This window comes from Lithobates pipiens, unplaced genomic scaffold (genome assembly GCF_037356315.1).
Source record: "Lithobates pipiens isolate NorthernLeopardFrog02 unplaced genomic scaffold, aLitPip1_a1.2 Scaffold_30, whole genome shotgun sequence".
Taxonomy (NCBI): domain Eukaryota; kingdom Metazoa; phylum Chordata; class Amphibia; order Anura; family Ranidae; genus Lithobates; species Lithobates pipiens.
In genome coordinates this window covers 102,295,326-102,319,891 of record NW_027507791.1, presented here as the reverse complement: position 1 = coordinate 102,319,891, position 24,566 = coordinate 102,295,326, and the positions used below count along the sequence as shown (strand labels likewise).

The following is a 24,566-nucleotide window of genomic DNA, read 5'->3' as shown; positions in this document are numbered from 1 at the left end:
AACCAGTCAGTGAGCAGTAATGAATGAATGAATGAATGAAATACTTATATAGCGCACAATGCGAACTGAATCGCCTCTAGGCGCTGTGGCGAGCTTTGATCATCTGCTAAAAGAGGAAGGTCTTGAGTTTTTTCCTAAAAGCCAGGTGATTTTCTTCCAGGCGGATGTTTATTGGTAGAGCATTCCATAGCCGAGGCCCTTGGACAGCGAATCTCCGATCCCCCTTGGATTTATACCGGGCTTTGGGCACGAGGAGGAGGTTTTTGTTGGCTGATCGAAGACTGCGGTTTGGTGTGTAATGATTTATTTTCTCCATTAGGTATTGCGGAGCTTCTCTATGCACGCATTTGTGGGTGAGGCAAAGGGTCTTGAACGTGATCCGATTTTTTACGGTTAGCCAATGTAAGCTCCTCAGTGAAGGAGAAATGGATTCCCAGGGTTTTTTTCCTGTTATCAGCCTTGCCGCTGTGTTTTGGATCAGTTGTAATCGCGCAAGTTGATATTGTGGTAATCCTATGTAAAGCGAGTTTGCGTAGTCCAGTCGTGAATTAATGATTGTTCCAACTACCACTGCTTTGTCATTCTTTGGGATAAAAGGGATGAGTCTGCGAAGCATGCGCAGCAGATGGTGAGATCGACTGACTACTGCTCCTATTTGCGCATCCATTGACATTTGTGCGTCTAAAATAACCCCGAGACTCTTCGCTTTGGTCTTTGGGGAGATAGTCTGCCCAAAGACGGTTGGTGGAGACCAGGAGGTTTTGGTTGCGGGCTTATGATTTGGGTGTAAGATAAGAAGCTCTGTCTTTGATTGGTTCAGCTGGAGGGAGTTGGTGGTCATCCAGTCCTCTATTGATTTGAGGCAGTTTTCAAGTTGTTGTTGGTGATCTTTTTTCCCATTGATCCGGAAATAAAGTTGCGTGTCGTCAGCGTAAGAGTGGAAGCAGAGATCTGAGCATCTGATGATTTGAAGGAGTGGGCGAATGTAAATGTTGAAGAGAACGGGTGACAACGGAGAGCCTTGAGGGACTCCGCAGGTGACTGCCCGAGTTTCGGAGAGGAATTTTCCTAGTTTCACTGTCTGTGACCGATTTCCTAGGAAGGACGCGAACCAATGGAGATCTATGTCTTGGACTCCGGCTACTTCTGTGAGGCGGACGAGTAGAGTATTGTGATCTACTGTATCAAACGCTGCACTTAGGTCTAGCAGTACGAGGAGACACGGCTCTCCGTCATCTGCCGCTTCGAGGGCGTCATCCCAAATCTTGAGGAGAGCTGTTTCTGTTCCATGACCCGGGCGGAAGCCTGATTGCAGCGGGTCCAGGAGTTTGTGAGTATCCAGGTGAAGTTGTAGCTGATGTACTACAGCTTTCTCCATGATCTTAGAAATGGTGTTGAGGCTTGTAATTGGCCTACGGTTGTTTGGATCCTGAGGGTCCAGGTTTGGTTTCTTGAGTAGAGGTTTGACGATGCCTTGTTTGAGGATGCTGGGAACAATCCCTTCGTGGAATGATCGGTTTATGAGGTGGGTTATGGTTGGAGCCACGATGTCGGAGCATTCTTTCAGTAGTTTTGTGGGGATGATGTCAATAGGTGAGGTACTGTCACGCAGTTTATTAATGATGTTTTTTGCGGTGTCTACGGTAATTGGGGATAGTGAAAATTTTGGCGGTTGCGGTATGTTGGTGCGGACATCCTCTTTATGTATTTGCTGGCTGAGGTCGGATGTTTTCTTCTGACAAATTGTTTCCCTGATGGTTTTGACTTTATCGATGAAAAAATCTGACAGTTTGTCACAGTAATCCTGGGATTCGCTTTCTGGGGGTTCTAGGCACACCGGATTCATTGATTGATTAACCAGTTTAAACAGTTCCCGTGGTTGGTTTGCGGCCATTGAGATTGTATATGAGAAGTGGTCCTTTTTGGCTTTGAAGATTGCTTTCCGATAATTCTCTGTCAGACCTTTGTAGTTAAATAGGTTTTCCTCGGTGGGATTTCTTCTCCATGTAATGATACATTGTAACCTCTGATGCAGTAAACTGATTTTAAATCTAGCTGCTATTTATTGTATGTCTCAGAGCAGGTGGAGAGCAAAATTTATGTGGGGCAAGAAAACGTTTGCCCAGGGTCCAATCAATATTAAAGATGGCCCTGGGGAGCACCAGCAGGCGTTCTAGGGGCATAAACTTCAAGTCTATCTAATTACACTTTGAGGCACTGTAGTAGCATGGATGCGAACTGATGTGGCATGGATGAGCCGTGGATGTGGATGGCTCGGTATGGATGGGAAGGCTGAGTGTGGGTGGGATGGCTGGGTATGGATAGATGGATGAGTATTGCAGAGTATGAATGAGTGTTGCAGAATATGGCAGAGTATGGATGTGGCTGGAATGGGCACTGAGCAGCGCTGTGGGCACTACACATCCAGCTCACATGGCTGCTGCACCCGATCTCTCCCCTCATACTGTACCGATCGGTACAGAGAGGGGAGAGAGGAACCGGACGCGACGCCGGTTTGTTGCTGTGATCGCTCTGTCATTTGACAGAGCGATCAAGTCGTAAAAGGCCAACAACAGTAGCCATTTACCGTGATGCGCTGAGTCTTCCGGACCTGCCGGTCACGGATATTTCCGGGTGCGCGCCCCATGGTGCCGGTGGGAGCAATATTCTGGGAGGACTTCCATGGACGCCCTCCCAGAATAAGCCGACCGCACTGTTGCCGTCTTTCGGTTATGTCCTGGTTGGCATGTGGTTAAACAGTTTTGAATGCTTGTAGGGGGACAAAAAGGAACAGCAATCATGTGACCACTGTCACATTGGTCACATGATCAGAAGCTGGTCCCGCTGGCTACTGACCACTAGTCCGGACCGAAAGCTGTCTTTAACAGCTTGGTCTTTGTGAACATGAACATCAGCCGCACAGTGATGGACATGTATCTGTATTAACCATTTGCCTACTGGGCACTTTTACTCCCTTCCTGCCCAGGCCTATTTTCATCTTTCAGCGTTGTCGCACTTTGAATGACAATTGCGTGGTTATGCAGCACTGTACCCATATTACATAGTTACATAGTTACATACATAGTTACATAGTTAGTCAGGTTGAAAAAAAGACACAAGTCTATCCAGTTAAACCACAAAAAAAACAAAAAAAACAAATTATATAATAATAATATTAAATTGTTATCTTATTTTTCCACACAGATAGAGCTTTCTTTTGGAAATTCTGAAAAAAAAAAAATTTCTCCTTCACTGATGTGCGCTGATGAGATGGCACTGATGAGGCTGCACTGATATGCGGCACTGATGAGGGGGCACTGATTGGCAGCACTGATTTTCAGCAGTGATAGGCAGAACTAATGGGCACTGTTGATCAGTACCCTGATTATCACTGCAGATGTCCCCTGTCACGCTAGCCTGTTACCAACTCTCTCCTCTCCTCATGCGGTGACAGCATGAGGCAGCGGCGGCCCGTGCATTGGGGCCCCGCAATGCATGGGCGCCGCCCCACCTGACACCTCCGCTGCCCTCCCTATTCACCCTTTCAGGATGCTGGACACATGAAATACTATGGCGGGGATAGGCGGGGGTGTGTATTTTGAAGCATGTGAGTAGAGCCAGAGGCTCTAATAGGCTTCAAAATAGGGTGGGCTCGGGCCGCAGAGCATTGCATCCCGATCCCACCCTGTTGTGTGTCATAGCAAACAAATTTTCGCTATTTTAAAAACTAACGTTCCTCCCTGGCAATCAGCAGGCAGGTTAGTGAGACCTGTCTCCCGATTGGCCAAAGCATTAGACGAACCTATTGGATGCCTAACACTTTGGTGGAGGAAGCCTGAAGACGAGCCAAGCGGACACAGGAGTCGCAACCGCAGCTTCTCGCTGAGGAGAGCCACCGCTTCCCAGAGAGAAGGAGAGCCCTGTCACTCCAGAAGAGGAGCAGAGCCCCGCCACACTATCGGTAAGTGCGGCTGCATATGATGGGCACAAGTGGCTGCATATGATGGGCACAGATGGCTGCATATGATGGGGCACAGATGGCTGCATATGATGGGCACAAGTGTCTGCATATGATGGTCACAAGTGTCTGCATTTGATGGGCACAGTGGCTGCATATGATGGGCACAAGTGGCTGCATATGATGGGCACAAGTGGCTGCATATGATGGGGCACAGTGGCTGCATATGATGGGGAACAAGTGGCTGCATTTGATGGGCACAGTGGCTGCATATGATGGGCACAAGTGGCTGCATTTTATGGGCACAGTGGCTGCATTTGATGTGCACAATGGCTACATTTGATGGGCACAATGGCTGCATTTGATGGGCAGAGTGGCTGCATTTGACGGGCACAGTGGTTGAATTTGATGGGCACAGTGGCTGCATATGATGGGGCACAAGTGGCTGCATTTGATGGGCACAGTGGCTGCATATGCTGGGCACAAGTGTCTGCATATGATGGGCACAAGTGGCTGCATTTAATGGGCACAGTGGCTGCATATGATGGGCACAAGTGGCTGCATATGATGGGCACAAGTGGCTGCATATGATGGGGCACAGTGGCTGCATATGATGGGGCACAAGTGGCTGTATTTGATGGGCACAGTGGCTGCATATGATGGGCACAAGTGGCTGCATTTGATGGGCACAGTGGCTGCATTTGATGGGCACAGTGGCTGCATTTGATGTGCACAATGGCTGCATTTGATGTGCACAGTGGCTACATTTAATGGGCACAATGGCTGCATTTGATGGGCAGAGTGGCTGCATTTGACAGGCACAGTGGTTGCATTTGATGAGCACAGTAGCTGCATTTGATGGGCACAATGGCTGCATTTGATGGGCACAGTGGCTGCATTTGATGGGCACAGTGAGGCTTCAATTGATGGGGGGGGTTCAGTATTTTTCAGTTTGTTTGCGCCACCCAAAAAATTTTGAGCACCAGCTGCCACTGGCGTGAGGAAATGAATGCCGGTAATTGGCAAGTGTGTTTACATCTAGATCAGCAGTAATTGGACACAGTTGATTGCGTGGTGTGATTGTCTCTTTACCCTGATCTGTGTTCAGCTGTGTCTGAAGCCTTCTGTGTTTACAAGGGCTTTCCTCTTGGCAGCTCTCACAAATCCCTGCCTGCCCTGCACTCACAGCAGGAACAAGTGCCTGGGTGCACAGATGCCGACCAATGATCTCACTGCAAGTGAGGGAGAGAGGTACTGCCTACACTGATGTGTGCAGTGGTGGGCGATGGGGAAGAGTGATGTAGAGGTCAGAGCCGAGGAGGGGTAGAAGTGAGATGCTGACAGCCTGTGAAAGATTGCTGAACCCTGAAAAGTGTGCACAGCACACCCCTAAACCCGGCACTCTGTATGTAGCACACTCCTCAACCCTGCACTCTGTACACAGAGAATCCCTGAACTCTGCACTCTTTATGTAGCGCACCCCTGAAGTCTGCACTCTGTATGTAGCGCAACCCTGAACTTTGCACTCTATATGTAGTGCACACCTGAACTCTGCACCCTGTATGTAGTGCACCCCTGAACTCTGCATGTAGCGCAACCCTGAACTTTGCACTCTGTATGTAGCGCAGCCCTGAACTTTGCACTCTGTATGTAGCGCAGCCCTGAACTTTGCACTCTGTATGTAGCGCAACCCTAAACTTTGCACTCTATATGTAGTGCACCCCTGAACTCTGCATATAGCGTACCCTTGAACTTTGCACTCTGTATGTAGGGCACACTTGAACTCTGCTCTCTGTGCATAGGAAACCCCTGAATTTGTACTTTGTACATAGCGCACCACCTGGATCCTGTAGTCTGTGCATAATGCACTCCTAGGATTTATTACCCCCTTAAGAGCCTCCTGATTTGGCCACACCCACCATTTAGTTTGGCGATGGGTTGAGTTCCTGCACCCGGAAAAAAAAGCCTGGGATAAATTTACATAGTCTAAGGCCGCGTACACACGCGGGGACTGTTCGCCCAACTTTGTCCGTCAAACAGTTTCGGCAAACAGTCCGCTCAAAATTAGCATGGACGGACATGGCCACACACGACGAACGAACAGTTTGCTGAAACCATGCGCGATGACGTGAACGGCACGTACGACGGGACGAAAAATACGACGTCCTATACACTGCATTATAACTTTCGGCGTGTAAATCCTTTCTGAGCATGCGCGGAACTTAGTTTGACGAACAAGCCTACACACGAGGGGACTGTTCGCTGAAACAAAGTTTCAGCGGACAGTTTTTCGGAATTTCCGAAAAACCTTGTTCAGCGGACTGTTCGCTGAAACTGTCCGCTGAAAGCCCACACACGAGCGGACTGTTTGCCGAAACACTGTTCAGTGGACAAAGTTGGGCGAACAGTCCCCGCGTGTGTACGCGGCCTTACAGATACAACCTGCCCTTTGAGGGCAGCCATAATGCTTTAGCAGCTCACAATGAAAATGAGCTTGACATTCGTGTTAGATGGTTGTATAGGAGTTGAAATGGGGAGTACATATATCAAAGTTGTGATGCTTTGCACCATGGTATTGAAAAAATTATCCTTACGCACCATCCATTAAATGTGATCCATTCAACTGAATGGTAGTGCCCCGCTAATGCTGTCATGACATGCAGTTCCAGCACACTAATGTGGGGTTAAAATAGGCAGTAAGGAGACAATGCAATGCCTCCTCCCTGCCTGTCAAATGCCCTCTAAAAAGCAGGTTGAATGCAGATTGCTCTTCAGAAAGCAATACTATAAACTTGCACTTAGGACTGTCATCTTCATCCTTGCTTTGATATGCAGGGTGGAATTCTGACTTCAATGGTTGCATACTTGCAGCTCTGAGACTCAAGTATCGAAACATATTAATAGAGTCCAGGTTAATGCATGCACACAGTGTGCACCCACACTCCTCAACGATTCTCTATAGGACAGCACCGGGGGACAAAATCACATCACACACACATTTTATATATATATATATTTTTTTTTTTTTTTTACTGCTCCCCGCACAGCGCTCAATGTACAAAGTAACGAATGAGCTAAACACTCCAAAGAGCTCTGCGCATGCCCGTCTACTCGCTCTGCCCGCCTGCCTAATGCCTTACGTCACATTTTACGCGACGGATTTTATTGGGTCATTAGCCTGCGACGGTATTAATACTGTTGTGTTGACTGAGTTGAGCTGGACATACACCGGATCGGTAACCGCCATTACGCCGCTATCGGCTTCTATTATCGTGCTGAGCAAACTGTATCTGTGTAGGGAGGGTCTGAGAAGACGCCGCAGGCTTTTCTAGCTGTGCAGGCACTTCGATACCACGGTGTTCATAGTCATTGGAGTCTTTATGGAGTTAGTGAGTTCTAGGTGTGTCCTGAGATGTGACAGCCGCTCTCATACACGCTTTTTAGTACACAAAGGATCCTTACACGCTTGTCTGTACACACGGGATCCTTACACGCTTGTCTGTACACACGGGATCCGTACGCGCTTGTCTGTACACACGGGATCCGTACGCGCTTGTCTGTACACACGGGATCCGTACACGCTTGTCTGTACACACGGGATCCGTATACATGCTTCTCTGTACGCACTTCATCTGTACACGCGGGCTCCCATACACTGCAGAGTGCAGGTTGCCGTGCCACTTCTCTGCTGTTATTTGCTCCTCTTACTGCGATGCGCCAAATTCAAAAAACACCTGACAGCGAATCATGGTTATTGGGTAGTTTTCATTTGTTCCACTTCTGCATTGAAATTAAAATACCGTCAGTCTGTATCTTATGAAAGTGGAGTTAATGTAGACCAACTTTCTTTTGGCGTACAGAGACAGATTTTGAGAAAGTGTGTCTTGTGTTGTAAAAGTGTCTCACTGTGTGCTAAATTCAAGTAGTTGAATGCAAGAGATGCTTTCGCGCAATATGTCTGCACCAGTTTTTATGAATTCCAGGGTGTGTGTTAATTGCATGTAAGCACATGTGTTGACCTGCATTTGTGTCTGTTGTGTTTTTTTTTTTAAATGTGTGTTTTTTTTTTTTTTTTTCACGAAAGCGTTACGGAGCTTTGAAAAGTATTCATACCGCTTGAAATTTTCCACAATTTGTCTTGTTACAACCAAAAACATAAATGTATTTTACTGGGATTTTATGTGATGGACCAACACTAAGTGCCACATAATTGTGAAGTGGAAAGAAAATGATAAATGGTTTTGCAAGTCAAGACTTTGTAGAACCACTTTTCACTGCAATTACAGCTGCAGGTCTTTTTGGGGATGTCTCTACCAGGTTTGCACATCTAGAGAGTGACATTTTTGTCCATTCTTCTTTGCAAAATAGCTTAAGCTCTGTCAGATTGGATGGAGAGCATCTGTGAACCAGACATCCCAACCTATAAAAAAAAAAAAAAAAAAATGAATTTCAGGACGGTGGCAAGATTATTTCAAGGAGGTGGCACTCTCCGCGTCCCTTTTTGGGGGAGGTGTCAGTTTAATAAAATATATAGTGAGACCTGTGCCCACAACTGTCCCTCCTGCCGCACCGATCATTCCTGGCTGTGAAACAAGGGACAAACAGCCATGTGTGACTGTATGTCACAGTTGCCCCCCCCCCCCCGCCCGCCTTTATGGACCCGTGTGCAGTGAACACCCTGCACACATAGATGTGCCATTGCTGCCCAGGATTGGCCTTATAGCCGGGATATCGCGCAGCACTAGCGGGTGTCGGGGAGCCGCAGCCGAAATGTGGGAGACGGGATGTCTGGTGAACAGCAATTTTCAAGTCTTGCCACAGATTCTCAATTGGATTTATGTCTGGACTTTGACTGGGCCATTCTAACACATGGCTATGCTTTGATCTAAACCATACCATTGTAGCTCTGGCTGTATGTTTAGGGTTGCTGTCCTGCTGGTAGGTAAACCTCTGCCCCAGTCTCAAGTCTTTTGCAGACTCTAACAAGTTTTCCCCATCAACTCTGACCAGCTTCACTATCCCTGCTGAAGAAAAGCATCCCCACAACATGATGCTGCCACCACCATGTTTCACAGTGGGGATGGTGTGTTCAGGGTGATGTGCAGTGTAGTTTTCTGCCACACAGTGTTTTTTCTTTAGGCCAAAAACTATATTTTTGGTCTAATCTGACCAGAGCACCTTCTTCCACATGTTTGCTGTGTCCTCCACATGGCTTCTCGTAAACTGCGAAGGGACTTCTTATGGCTTTCTTCTTGCCACTCTTCCATTAAGGCCAGATTTGTGGAGCGCACGACTAATAGTTGTCCTGTGGACAGATTCTCCCACCTGAGCTGTGCATCTCTGCAGCTCCTCCAGAGTTACCATGGGCCTCTTGGCTCCTTCTCTGATTAATGTTTTTCTTGCCTGGACTGTCAGTTTAGGTGGACAGCCATGTCTTGGTAGGTTTGCAGTTGTACCATATTCTCTCTATTTTGGGATGATGGATTGAACAGTGCTCCGTGAGATGTTCAAAGCTTGGGATGTGTTTTTATTTTTTTTATATAACCTATCCCTGCCATAGAACTTCCCAACAAATTTAAACTTTCTCCACATCCTGACCTGTGTGGGATTTATTTTATTTTTTTTGGCCTTCGTGATGCTGTTTGTTCACAAAAGTTCTCTAACAAACCTGAATGCTTCACCGAACAGCTGTATTTATACTGAGATTAAATTACACACAGGTGGATTCTATTTACTAATTAGGTGACTTCTGAAGGCAATTGGTTCCACTGGATTTTAGTTAGGGGTATCGGAGTAAAGGGGGCTGAATACAAATGCATGCCACACTTTTCAGATGTTGATTTGTAAAAAAAAAAAAAGAAAATTGAAAACCATTTATCGTTTTCCTTCCACTTCACAATTGGGTGCCACTTTGTGGTCTATCACATAACATCCCAATAAAATCCATTTACATTTTTGGTTGTAATCTGACAAAATGTGGAAAATTTCAAGAGGTTTGGATACTTTTGCAAGGCACTGTATTTGTAAAGGAAACTTAAACTGTAAATTCACCTGGACCCCCTCTTCATCGCCCCCGGTCCCGCTGTACCCGTGTCCATTGATCCCGTGCTGTCTGGGACGCCCCTTAACTGGCCAGGGGGTTTGAAATCCCTGTGGCTTAATCTCCTATCCATACCTCTCAGTGTGTATGGACAGGAGGCCTTCTAATTGCTCAGTACCGCTACATGGATGGCTCTGACCAATCAGAATCTGTCTAGCTCATCCTGTTAGCGCTGTAAAGCCAGGAGGATTTCAAATCCCCTGACCAGTGAAGCAATGTCCTGGTGCCTGCTCCACTCTCTAAGATCCTGACTTGGGACCGTAGAGTAAGGTTCATAGTGCTGCACTGGACATAAAGCACTGAGGGACAGACCACCTTAGATTGCGGTGGAGCACAGCCTGCCAGGGGATCTTGGGGTCACAACTAAAACTGCTTCTCTTCTCCCTTACACAAAACAAGCTATTAACCCCTGCAGTGTGGTGCCGCCTCCTCAGCGAGGGATGATGTCAGTCCTGGGCACTTGCAAAAGTTCAGTCATCCTGGCACACAAGCACTTTGCTGGAATGTAAACTGAGCTGCACTTCTGTAAACTCTCTAAAGAAGACTGTGAGCAGGCAGGTAGGTTTATTTTATTGCAGAAGAGACATTGCATATTTCCTCTGGAATAAAGAATCTCCCTGCTCAGTCTTTAAAATTGGTACTTTAGTGCCATTTTAAGTCGCTGACCTGGAACAAGTGTGATGAGAGCATGCGAGAAAAGAACTTGTCTATTCTGTATGGTGTTTCTGATTAGCTTACTGGCTCAGGGTCAATGACCCAGAAAGTAATAAAGCCAGTGGATCAGAACAGCAGGCAGGCAATTGGAATTCTCAAGCTGTCAGCAATGGCAGCTTGCAGTGCAGGTTTATTGTAAGTGTTGTGTAACCTCTTGTGTTTGGGTTTTATCTTACATTTTTAGTGATTGGACATATTCCCTTTTTAGGGTAAAGTAGCAGAGCACCTTAATGTTGCATACCAGTTAGGTATCATCATGGACCGGTTACAGCCTGAGTACGATGCTTATCTGATCGAAGAGCCCAGTGATGAAGAACGTGCCAATAGCAGGTGGGATGTCTCTGTTTATATGTCAGTATGTAGGCTTATATTTTTGTTTAGGTATTAAACTCTAATTTAATTGCCACTATCTTATTAAAATCATGAGCCACAAGATCATTGTGGAATCTGGAAATGTTGGGGTGAAGGATGTCCATACATAAAAGAACCTGGAAATGGACTATAGCCCTACAGGCACTCGGCTTCAGTGTACTGTAACTACAAATATAGCATCTGATATTGTATGTCCTTTTCTATATATTTTCTATGAGCTAATATAAGGGAAGCCATCTACATATCTTGTTTCCAGAGCTTTTGTATGTGGCGTTCCTTTTTGTTGACTTACCCAGAGTTATGAAGGCCTTTTACTAGGAAGGACAAGACCTTACTTTTATAGCAGCCTAGATTGAAATCACAAAACCTTTTATAAGCAGTTTTACTAAAATCATCATCAGACCTAATTTGATTGTACTCCACTGATCATATCTATAGGAGAAGATGGGAAGGTGTAACTGCAGCTATACCTTGCTCTGTCAGGGTGACGTTTATTTCTTCTGTAAATTAATACTTTATCCTCTGACAATGCTTCAATGTTTGTCTATCCCAGCTACCATGGTTGCTTGGTTTGGCAAGCCAATTGCATTTCCCTTCTTTTTTTGGTGAGTCCAGCCAAAACCTTTTTATTTTTATAGATTTTTACAAAGTGGGGAAGGACCGGAACCCCTGTCATTTTTTTGTCTGCTATCTGAGACTCCAGTTAGATACTTCTGTACATAGAACAGCACTTTTACCAGACAGGAAATGGGAGATATTTTTTTGTCTGTAGGCTGGTAAAGATTTATTGTGTGGTGAATTTGTTACAGGAACAGGAGGTCAGAGGAAATCTCTCTACCGAAGCCTGGATAGTGGTAAAAGCACAACATGGGTCCAAACCCTGCCCCATCGTATCCATAACTAAAGTAAAGTTTTGGTTGGACACACCCTAATAACTTTTGTGCTTAGCTAAACTAATATTTTAGTTTTGAATGTGCTCTGATGTGTTGAATCTCCCACTGAATACTTGATTCTGCTGGATGTTGCAGCGTTAGGATTTTCGTGTACTAGCTTGTATAGCTTCCCCCCACCATGAGTTCATTACAAAGGTACCATTCCAGTGCTACTAACTGCATCAGTTAATTGTTTATCCCACCCTAAGTACAATTATTTGGGGAACACACTGTAATTGTGGTGGTTGGGTGGAAATGGAAATGCTAGAGGCTCCAAAGTTCTATGATAGGGCCAGTACATGATTCATCTTTCCAGGAAAAACAAAAAACTGAAATGCTTGTTGGGGTTAAGATATGTTAAGTTCATGCCTCTGATTTGTGTATATTTATTGTACTTTAATAAACAGAGGTGTATTTAAAAAAAAAAAAAAAGTGGTTGTATTTGCTGACATTGGTGTGCATTTTTTTGATCTCTTTACGTAGCTCTGAAGATGAGTTGGATGTGCTCTTACATGGGACACCTGATCAGAAACGTAAGCTTATTCGGGAATATCTGACTGGTGAGAGTGAGTCCTCCAGCGAGGATGAGTTTGAGAAGGAGATGGAGAAGGAGCTAAGTTCTACCATGAAGACAATAGAAGGAAGCTGGCAACCCCTAGGAACAGGTATGTGCGGACTGACTCTAACAAAATCACAATAGCCTGAAGGAAATCTACTGAGAAAAATATGTTGCCTGCCACTGCTGACCCATCTTTTTAGAATATGGGTGATCAACCTGTGTCCCTTCAGCTGTAGCAGAACTACCAGTCCCATGAGGCATTGCAAGCTGCTGAAAGTTTCAAGCATGACTCCCAAAGGCATGATGGGACAGCTGTAGAGCCATAGGTTGAGCACCCATATTTTAGAAGCTTTATAGCTGCCCTGCTTTTTTTTTTTTTTTTTTTTACTTTAGAACTTTTCAAGTCACAGATCAGGATCAGCTATTCAGATCAAGAGTTTTGATTTCACTTGCTGCATGCTTGTTTGGGGACTGTGACTCAAGGTATTGAACTGGTGCAAGGCAAGGAAACCTCCAGACGTATTTTTAAAAGTCCAGAAAATCACTATTGAGCATCAGCTATAGCCAACATGTTTCAGGATTCAAACGTTTCCCCTCATCAGGGCGGAAAAATAGGATTTTTATAACAGCTTACCTGTAAAATCCTTTTCTTTTGCGGTACATCATGGGACACAGAGACTCAGTAATTACTGATGGGTTATAGGGTATCATTAGGTGACTGGACACTGGCACACCCAAGGCAGGAAGTTCAATTGCCCCATATAACCCCTCCCCCTACTGGAGGTACCTCAGTTTTGTAGCAAAGCAATATAAGTGGATTAGAATAGGGGAGGGACCTTTGTGTCCCGTGATGTACCTCCAAAAGAAAAGGATTTTACAGGTAAGCTGTTATAAAAATCCTATTTTCTTTCTCATACATCATGGGACACAGAGACTCGGTAATTACTGATGTCCCAGAGCAATGCTATCTGAGGGTAGGGTAACCACACAACATAGGGTGTAATCAGACCTGAGGACCCTGTACCGCTGCCTGCAGCACACTACGCCCAAAGGCGATATCCTCATGCCTTCTCACATCCACCTGATAAAATTTGGTGAATGTATGAACTGATGACCAGGTTGCGGCCTTGCAGATTTGAGCCATAGAGGCCTGGTGATGCACTGCCCACGAAGCACTAATAGCCCTCGTGGAGTGTGCCTCTATCTGAAAAGGTGGAACTTTCTGCTTCAAACCATAAGCTTGAACAAATACTTATCGAATCCACTTAGCAATGGTAGATTTCGACACTGCCTGTCCTCTATTAGGACCTTCCGGCAATACAAACAAAACATCCGTTTTGTGACCCTGAGCAGTCTCTTCCAGACAGGCTTTGACTGCTCTCCCTACATCCAAAGAATGTAGTGACCTTTCTTCCATAGAACACAGATCTGGAAAAAAGGAAGGCAGAACAATATCTTGGTTTAGAAGAAAACCTGAAACCACCTTCAGTAGAAGCTAGAATGAGGGCGCAATACCACTTTATCCTTGTGCGTGGTTAGATAAGGCTCTTTACAGGAAAGAGCTGCTAATTCTGATAGTCTTCTAGCAGAAGAAATGGCTACCAGAAAAAATGTACTTCCTTGTCAACAGGACCAAGGGAATTGATATAGCCATTCAAAAGGCTGTTTCCGTAAAACTGACAGAACCAAATTCAAGTCCCAGGGGTTTAGGGGTGCCTTAACCGGAGGATTAAGATGCGTTACCCCCTGTAAAAAGCTTCGGACCAAAGAATGCAAAGCAAGCGGACATCAAAACAATACTGACAAGGCTGAGACCTGGCCCTTGATGGTACTCAAGGTCAGCCCCATTTGCAGAAAGTCAAGGATTCTACCTATGACATGTACTGGGATGCCAACCCTGGATTGACACCAGGAGGCAGACTCTATGATAAATCATTCTGGAAGCTGGCTTCCTTGCATTAACCAAGGTAGAAATCACAGGGCCTGAAGCCCACCACTCTTTAAAATGTGGGTTTCAATAGCCAAACCATCAAATTTAGCATTTGTAAGGCAGGAGAAAACACTGGACCTTGAAATAACAGGTCTGGATGTGGCGGTAGGGTCCACGGGGAACCCACTGCCATCTTTACTATTTCTGCATACCAAGCTCTTCTGGGCCACCAGAAGTACTCACTTCTTTTCCTTCACGATCCTGCGAAGAAGTCGTGGCAGTAGCAAAATAGGAGGGAATGCATAAATCAGTCAGCAACGCATCTGTCCCGGATGCAAGAGGATCCCTTGTTCTTGGCACAAAGTTGTTGATCTTGTTGTTGAACCTGGACGCAAAGAGATCTACATCCGGAATCCCCCATCTTTGGCATATGGCCAAGAAGATGTTGGCTGAAGAGACCATTCCCCTGGGACTAACTGCCGGCGACTTAAAGCGGACCTCCACCCTAAAGTGGAAGGTCTGCTCATCGGAACCCTGTATAATCCAGGTATCTGCACCCACTTCCGGGACAAGCTAGCTGCAGATGCCCCATTCTACAGTTCCCAGGACACAGCGGGGACCAGTTGAGACGCGCAGCTGGGAACCGGGCAGTGAAGCGGCAACGCTTCATTTCCCGATTCCCTGACAGAGGATGGCGACGGGGGCAGCTGAGACGAGCGATTGCTCATCTGCTGCCGACATTGCTGGACCCTGGAACAGGTAAGTGTCCATTTATTAAAAGTCAGCAGCTGCAGTATTTGTAGCTGCTGACTTTTTTAATTTATTTTTAAAGGTGCAGCTCCTCTAAGTAGTCCACCTGCCAGTTCTCTACCCCTGGAATGAAGATTGCTGATGTGCACGGTACATGCTTTCCTGCCCAGATTAAGATCTGGTTCACTTCTCCCTGAGCTTCACGACTCCTGGTGCCTCCTTGGTGATTGATATAAGCCACTGCTGTGGTATTGTCGGACTGGATCTTGACAGGACAACCCTGGAACCTGAGTGTCCAGGCCTTTAGGGCAAGATATGCCGCACGGATCTCCAGAATGTTGGTGGGTAAGGACCTCTCGGTCTTGGTCCATCTCTCTTGGACAGTCAACTGTTCGAGAACTGCTCCCCATCCCAAAAGACTGGCATGTGGTGTTATCACTCTCCAGGTAACTGGTAAAAGGGATTTTCCTTTTTTCAGATTTTCGGGGTTTCAGCCACCAACTGAGGCTCTGATGCACTGCAGGAGACAGACGGATCAGAAAATCTAACGCCTGAACCTTCTTGTTCCAGGCAGATAGGATGCTGTTTTGCAGCAGTGTCTAATGAAACTGAGCATAGGGAACTGCTTCGAATGAAGCCACCATCTTCCCCAGCAGCCTCATACAAAGGCGAATAGAAGGACCCTTCTTTGCTCTGACTACCTGAACCGGTTCTTTTATGGCACTGATCTTTGCCTGGGGTAAAAATACCCTCTTCTGGGCTGTATCTATGACCAGACTCAAATACTCTAGTCTTCTTACTGACTCCAAGTTGAGGACCCAACCTAGGTACTCCAGATAGCGAACTGTGGTGACCAAGTTTTGGTCCAAGCAGGCTCCTGACCAGTCTATCAAGAGCAGGTCGTCTAGGTATGCTATTATGGTTATACCTTGGGCCCTTAATCTGGCCAGAGGAGGGGCCAAGATTTTTGTAAACACCCGAGGTGTAGTAGCTAGTCTGAAAGGCAGAGCTACAAACTGAAAGTGGCATTTTTCTACTTTGAAAAGCAGGTACTTTTCGATGAGCAAGGAAAATGGGTACATGCAGGTACGCATCCCTGATGTCTATTGACGCCAGAAGTTCTCCTCCTTGTAGGATGGAGACTACCGATCGGATCGATTCCATGCAAAAGGACTGTACTTTTTAGGGATTGGTTTAGGTCCTTGAAATCTAGAATGTGCCGACATCTCCATTAGACTTTGGTACTGTGAAAAGGTTTGAATAAAACCCCAATCCCTGCTCTTGTGTGGGAACTACCACAATAACTTTTTGCGACAATAGTTGCTCCAACGCTAGAAAGAGGGACTTTTTTTTTCTCTGGGTCTTTGGGAACATTTTGATCAGAGGAAACGAGGAGAGGGGAATTCTCAGAACTCTAGTTTGTAACCTACCGTTATTGTGGAGACCCCCCCCCCCCCCCCATATCTGTCCTGAAAATCCCCCTGCCAGAGCCTTGAGAACTGTAGCAGTGCCCCCACCGAGCAAGCAGGGGTGCACCTTCATAAAGAGGCTTTAGCGTTTTTGTAGACTTCCTCCCCCAGGATTTTTGTTCCTGGGGTTGGCTCTGAGATTTAGTTCTTGAGCCTGACGGAGGAGGCCATTGCGACTGCCTGGAGGCTGATGCTCCTGGCACTGGGGAAAGAGCACGTTTGAAAGAGGGACGTTAACTTCTCTTTTAACTGGCAAGAGGGTGCCTTTCCCACTAGAGATCTTTTGGATAATAATTGTCCAAATCCTCTCCAAACAGCCTTGCACAACGAAAGGGAAATCCAGCCAGAAGCTTCTTACATGGTGATCCGGCTGACCAATCTTTCAACCATAAGATTCTATGCATATGCACCAACCCAAGCGTAAGGCGAAAGGTCTGGTGGATAGAATCTGATAGCATCAACCGCAAAACACAAAGCCTCTGGTAGGTTGGCCAACCTCTGGGCTTGCTGGTCATGTAAAACCTTGAGGACCTGTTTAACATGGTCTCTCAAGTACTGACAAACTCCAATTGCTGCCCCTGCAGGTTGAACCTGGCAAGGAGAAAAATCTGTTTTTAACAGGAATTCCAATTTTTTTTATCAATTGGATCCCTAAGCATCTGAGCATTGTCAATGGGACAAGTCAGACTTTTATTGATATGGCGGCGTCAATAGCTGGTATACCCCACATCTTAATACATTTTTCCTCCATAGGATAAAGTTATGAAAACTTTTTAGGAGGGAAAAGATGTTTTATCTGGGTGATCCCACTCAGAATAATAAGCTTTTCCAGTAACCTATGAACAGGAAAGGCATGTGCAGTTTAAGGAGGCTTCAGTGAACCCAAACAAGAGGAGGGTTCTTTAACTGACTCAGATACGGACAACTTAAATTTGGAGTGGACCAATCCAGCAAGAATTTGCACCAACACCTTCTCATCCTGAGAAGCTGAAGAGGGCCCTTCTCCACTTGATTCCTCAAAAGAGGAATCAGTCTCATCCCGATCCTCAGAGGGGGATTCCTCTCCTTTTTCCCCAGAGTTCCTCTGTTTGAGGGTCCTGGGTGGCAGAGGGGGACCTAGTGCATTTTCTTCCACTGAGTGAAGATGCGATTAAGTCCTCTAGCCCATTTATGGTTGAGGAAAAAATCTCCTGCGTAATGCATACAGGGGCTGAAGTGCCAGAAGCAGCTGCAGCCCCTGACCCCGATGGCTCACCCTGGCCAGCTTCCCCAGGCCCTTCAGGGGGGGAAGGTGCTGCAGAGGGGGGGGGGGGTCCTCAGAGCCTGAGGGAGATCCCTTTTGAGCCCCTGTTTTTCAGGGTATTTGTACCTCTTCTGCCGATAGTGCCAAGCAACAAAGGTAGAGGTACCACAAAAAAGCACTGACTGCTGGACAATGTAGTTCAGCAACTGCCGCTGCTACCAAGACCCAGTCTGGTGCTTAAGTAAATGCTGCCAGGGAATGCCTGTGTTCCAGACTCGCATGCGCCTGTCGGCTCTGTGTCCCTCCATAGGCTGTGTGCACCTGCAAAAGAGTACACTTTATAGCCTGTGTAGCCAGCGATGTGGGCATCTAACCACGCCAACGTTGCGTTAACGCTCCCCCCCCCCCCCCTTTGTCTTTTCAAAAAAAGAACACTTTCCTGCGCGAGCCGAGACTCCGATCCTCGGAACCTGCATGGAGGGGAGGCTGGGGCGGAGGAGAGAGCAGGGCCGGTGGATGGGAAGCCACTGTAATGGCGGCGGTGGCAGGCGGTGTGGTATACTACCACTTCTCTGTGCCTAACCTAAGCTGTGGGAGGAGAATCCCTGCAGGAGAAACCCCCCCCCTTCCCACATCCTACCTGGAGCATGACTTGGAGGAGCGTACAGCATGGACAGCCCCCGGTGGCGACTTTAGGCATAGCATACATTTACTTAAAGGAGAAACCTATTAGAACTAGAAAAATTCTTAAGGAGTCTCCCTTACCTTATCCAGCTGCATGGTTCTGTGTAACAGACCCAATCTTCACCCCTCACAGTGGGCTCCGTTTGGAGAAAAAAACCTTCAGATACTGGGGCCCCCTTTTGCATAGGCAGATCCGCAGTTCTGGGCCTGTAAAGCACCCCGCCAGGGCTATGGCTGAAAAAAAAAAACAAATTTTGGATCCCGGGGTCCAGCTCACTAAAAAGAGAAGTGTTACAGGTAAAACCTTGTTTCTTCGAAACACGAGGCCCGGGTACCATCCAATTCGGCCTGGAAAACACACTTTGAATGGATCCGGTTGCATGGCTTGCCCCAGTGTAAGATATTCCAGTGGAGCTCAGCACAGCACGTCTTTACTCGTGACCAACACCTAAGACACTGGCGAAAAAACTGAGGTACCTCCAGTAGGGGGAGGGGTTATGTAGGGGATTGAACTTCCTGTCTAGGGTGTGCCAGTGTCCAATCACCTAGTGATACCCTATATAACCCATCAGTAATTACTAAGTCTCTGTGTCCCCTGATGTACGAGAAAGAAAGTAGTTTAAAGAGAAGTGAATGCCTGACTGAGTACTAAAACATTTGAAAGAAAACATCCTGTTCATAACTTTCTCTGCCTTAACAAGGCCTATGGTACTTTTACACTGTATTAATGCCAAATATTAAATGTTGGCAGGTGAATCGTTCACTGATTACTTCTCTCTCATGGGATAAATTGGTGACATCTCTGCTTTTAAGTTTTCATTCAGACCCCTTTACAGTCTTGTCCTCCCATGTCCATTATCCAGTGAAATATTGGCTGTATAGCCTTGTCAGCACCTACAGCCAATTGTTGGCATATTGGAATCTTCACCGTTGGGCCTGCCACCTGTACTCAGGCCACATAGCTGAGATCTCTAAGTCACGGACAGTTAAAGAAGTATCCTTTGTTTTTTGTTTTTTACAATATTTAGTTGCTGAGTACTAGTAGTACCTTGTCCTATCTTCCTAGGTGCCCATTTGGCCACAGAAGGCAGACACTCGCTAGCAAAGAAGCTGTCTCCTACCTAGCTGCGGTGTCGGAGGCTATGTGCCTTGTCCCGACATTGTGGCTAGCATTATGGAGTACCTAGGAACTCAGGACAAAGTATCCATGTGTTGGGGATGAGCTGGAAATAGTGGCCGCTAAAATGTATTTCCCATTATTAGATTAATTTATTATGATCTAAGAAAAATGCAGATGTTGCAGCTCATTTCTGCATAAAATAAATATGCATACAGGTCACTAGTGCCATTGTGTGGTCCAATCTTGGTCAGCACTGCATTAAGGAGCCGCTGCATCAGCACAGAACATTTATTTCTTTGTTTCACATCTCCTGACACTAGACAGATTTTTGACAAGGGAAGTGATTGCTGATATTTAGGAATACAGGAAGTATTCTGTAACTCGATTTTCTTGTCAGTTCATCATTCCTTCCATATCTTTACACCAGAAACATGATGCGGATAATGCTTTTCACTTTTTAGTTACTTTCCAAAGCTGAGCTAGACAAACTAAAGTTATTCTTTTCAAATGTAATTTTATTCATACACGACTTTTAATGTGTTTGTTAATTTAGCTGTTTTTTTTTTCTAGATTTAATGTGTTCACTGTTTCATGTGTTTTTAGGTGCATCCAGCAGTTCTGCCACCACAACAGTAGAGGGCAGCAATCAACAGTATTATGATAATGTGTACTTTGACTCTGACTCTGAGGAGGAAGGTAATGTTGATGTAGGCATCACTAGCAGAGCTTGATCGCTGTAGAGGTTTGTCTATTACTGCATGGTAATTGTATTCTGTGAACACAGGGCTGCTGGTGAATTTTAAAATGTAAAGTACATTATATAAATGTTATATTTTGATAACCTAAATCAGAATGTCAATGCATTATGTGCTTTTTACTTAACTTTGTCCTTCCAAAGTACTTTTATAAACCTTCTGGTAGTCCAATGGGTTAAAACAAGCTCACAGCCGCCGTTGGCTTGGAAAATTCCCTGAAGTGGCTCACCATCATGACTGGTTATCATGGTTCCACACTTGCCAGAGGAGTGGTGTGTCAAGATGGTGAGCAAGAGCAGAACAGGGAATATGCTCTGCAATCAGTAAACCCAGAAGTATTCAGCTCTAAGCATTTCTGCATTCAGAGCTGTTAAAATCCCAGCTGCAATGCCAGGTAAACTACTGATCAAGCACGGTCCTGTGTTTAGTCTGGAGTGGAGTGCAGACGAAACATTAGGGGCCTAATAGAACTCTGGTATGTCCATAAGGAGAACCTGTCGCCTGATATCAATAATGTTCAATGAAACAAATAAAACTGTAAAAATGAAAGTAACTACGTTTCCCTGTGCACACATACAAATGTGCGTGTAGGGCCTACATTTGTATGTAAACTGCAACTGCGCTACATATGTCAGGTATCACTGCACTTTGGAGTGAGAGCGCAATAATTCCAGGGTTATCATGTCACTCTAAACTGGTGACATAAACAGATCATTTTGGGTTCCATAGCTTTTGCCATTTTACATGAATTTTTAAGACTTGACATATTTGGTAACGGTTTACTCAACGCAACTCCATATTTCATATTTTACCAGAAAACATGGTATTGTTCTCTGTGTGCACTAACATTTATTTTGGTGTATTTTTATATTGAAAATATAGGCTTGATAAACAGATACACAAATATCCTGCAACATAAAAAAAAATGCAACTGCCACCTCTATTATACAAGGCTTCTGTACACAGGCTGCTGTGCTGCAGATGCCATGTGTACCTAAAGGATCTTCCATAAGCCTTAAGATATCTACTTGGGAGTCTTGGGGACTCATTATCTGGGAGGGTTTTCTTCTCGGATCCTCATAGACTTCTATTAGCATCTATCAATTTCCTTATACTACACTAATATAAATTAAGCTTCTCGTTTTATGGACTTGATGGGAGGTCTCAGCGGATGGGCCCCTGTGGCTTTTGCCTCCATCTGTGTTAGCCGAATTGTTCATGGTGGTGGCATCGGCAACTATCCCTTGTTTTATATGCAGCAGTTAATATCCTTTCATAAATCTCCATTGTTAGGCAGTGTTTTCCTGCTACAGACACCTCTGATAAAGAGTCCTTTAAACACTTCGGTCTTCATCAAGATCCCATTGGGACTGTTCCCCCCATAATCGCTTTAAAAAAAAAAAAAAGTGTGTATGTATCTCAATCACTGTAAACAATATGTAATCCAGGATACTTAACTTTTTGTACCAATAAATGACCAAAACCTTTTGTTGGTAATACTCTTTAGTTCGTGCCTTTTTTTTATAGTCCCACTCCCAAGAGGGGTATCTGTTCTACGAATGTATTTAAACCAGAGTTCCACCCTAAAGTGGAACTTCCGCTCATCGGAAACCCCCCCCCCCCCCCCCCCGTACCACAGTTGGCACCTTTCAGGGGGGAGGTGGGTGCAGATGCCTGGCTAAGACAGGTATTTGCACCCACTTCCGGGCATAGACTCCCACAGAAGTCTATGCCTTATACTTCACTTCCTGATTCCTTACCGAGAATGCTGAGAGCCGAGCGATCGATTGGCCTCGGCTGCCGACATCGCTGGACCTTGGGACAGGTGAGTGTCCATTTATTAAGTCAGCAGCTGTAGTATTTATAGCTGCTGGCTTTTAATAATTTTTTTTCTCTTATATTCACCGACTGACACAGCTCCTCTGTAACTAAATGGGTTTGTTAGCCTGCCATTAGGAGAACTAGGCAAAAATTGTAACACAATACACAGAACTTTAGTCCCGCCCCGGGGGGCGGACCCTGTGCTAACAACCCTCCCTGATGCCCAGGCAGAACTCCGTTTTTATTTTGCCTAGTGAAGGAGAATGACCTAGGAACCCTGCGGGCCCTTTGGTCCATTTTTGTGATGCAGGTTTTGATGTTTTTGCACAAGATAGAAGATCCCAGGATCTTTCATCAACTGCTGGCTGAGTGACAGACTGGTTAAGTTATCCTTGTCTCCCCATCGAGCGTGTGCAGGCCGCAGCTAAGGCTCGGCAGGCCACGACATACCTCAGCTCCAGAGGTGGTCGTGAGCTTCAATGCTCCGGGGTATACATATGACCGCGCTACTGATGTCTGGATCACAGTATACCAGGCCAACAGCTACCCTGTAACTGCGCAGGAGTAGGTCTGTGATGGAATGTCTCCCAGCTCTTCAGGACTGGTAAGTACGGCTCTCCCTGCTTCGGTGGGGTGGGCAGCTGGGCATTCCCTGGGAGGTCGATTCGGGGGCCACCTCAACTCCTCCTCTCTCCCATGTCCCTATCTTCCCCCCTCCGGTGTGTGTGTGTGTGGTCTCTCACCTGTAGGGGGCTCTGTGTGGCTAGTGTTGGTCCTGGTCCCGGTCTGGGGAATCCCAAAAGGTGTCTGTGGAGGTGTTGTTGCTGAATGCAGGCAGCGCTGTTCTGTGATTTATTTATTTTACTTTTTTTTTTTTTTTTTTTTCCTGTCACCTCATGGCACTGTCCGGCGGCAATTTTGACTGTGGGCAAAGCAGGTTCCCCTTGTGAGCCTCGGCAGCCATTTTCTATAGGATTGTCCTATTGGTTGCATTGGCGGCCATTTTTTTGAAGCCCGAACGCTCTTTTCACTGCCGTTCTCTTGTGACAGCATTACATGTGCTCTCCCATGCTGTTTCCTGTGTCCACTGTGTATACAGGACGCTGGATGGCAATTCCCTGAACGCTGGTGCAAGCTCTGCAGATCGTTTCACCGATATTTTCTACCGCTGCTGCCGGCACAGTTTCCTCACTCTGCACTTGGGTAACCTCCTGGGGACTACAGGCACGGCTAGTGACCATCACAGAATGCCCCAGGGTGGTGAGTCTGGTGCTAGGAAACCCCACCCCCCAGGCGGCGCAGCAGGAGGGTGGGACCTTCACTGTCCTAAGTCCCCTTGCAGGTGGCAGACAGGGTAGGGTCAGCATGTCTTCAGATAGCGCTGTGCCCATGGACACCCTGACGGCGGTCCTTAACTCCTTTGTTGCTAAAAGAGAGGCGGTGCGTGGAAGGAAAGGTGCGCTAAAAAGGCCTCTGCCCCCCCCCCCCCTCCTCTGGGGAGAGCTCTGATGCAGACTCGGGCCCTGCTGCGGCTGGTGACCCCTGCTCTGACCTATCAGATGAGGCTGACCAGGACCATTCGGACAGTGAGGATGATTCCGGATCCGGGCGTGACAAAGCGCTTGTTGGAGCACTTTTCACAGCTGAGCGTGATACCCTGAAGATCCAGGAGCCAGCGGATCCCTCTGCTGATGTATCGGTCCCTTTTGGGTCCCACAAGCCAGCACGTTCACCTAAGGTGTTCCCTTATTTGACAAATTCATCTACAGGGAATGGGGTCGGCCGCAAAGGACCTTTTCGGTCCCCAAAAATATGGCGGTGCGTTACCCTTTTGAGGAAAGCCTTCTCAAGAAATGGTCGGCTCCTCCGGTCGCGGACCCCCCAGTATCTAGGTTAAATAAAGTAACCACGATCCCGGTTGAGGGGACTCCTGCATTCAAGGATCCCACGAATAGGAAGGCCGAGGCGGTGGCTCATTCCTTGTTTACGGTTGTGGGGTCAGCCGTGTGACCAGTACTGGCATCCGCACTGGTGTCAGACACTGACTGGGCAAAACTTTTGCACCACGAATTGGGAGAGCAAAACGCCTCCCCTGTCTGCTTGGAACTAGCAGACCAACTAGTGCAAGGCCTCAAGTACATTTGTGACGCGGTCCTGGA

The 24,566-nt window shown here is 46.4% G+C and overlaps 1 protein-coding gene across 2 annotated transcripts in view; it reads left to right on the top strand.

The window, feature by feature from the left end:
* Window positions 1–7,116: 7,116 nt before the first annotated feature.
* EAPP (E2F associated phosphoprotein) overlaps window positions 7,117–24,566 on the top strand; it is a 28,220-nt gene continuing 10,770 nt past the window's right edge. Inside the window, exons 1-4 of one of the 2 annotated variants that reach the window (XM_077464702.1) lie at window positions 7,117–7,194; window positions 10,981–11,102; window positions 12,560–12,741; window positions 20,435–20,527. In XM_077464702.1, coding sequence (XP_077320828.1) covers window positions 11,029–11,102; window positions 12,560–12,741; window positions 20,435–20,527 — 349 coding nt within the window. In that variant the 5' untranslated portion in view covers window positions 7,117–7,194; window positions 10,981–11,028. Of the gene's footprint in view, window positions 7,195–7,223; window positions 7,359–10,980; window positions 11,103–12,559; window positions 12,742–20,434; window positions 20,528–24,566 lie in introns of those variants that run through there. The other variant, XM_077464703.1, reaches the window with a different exon arrangement.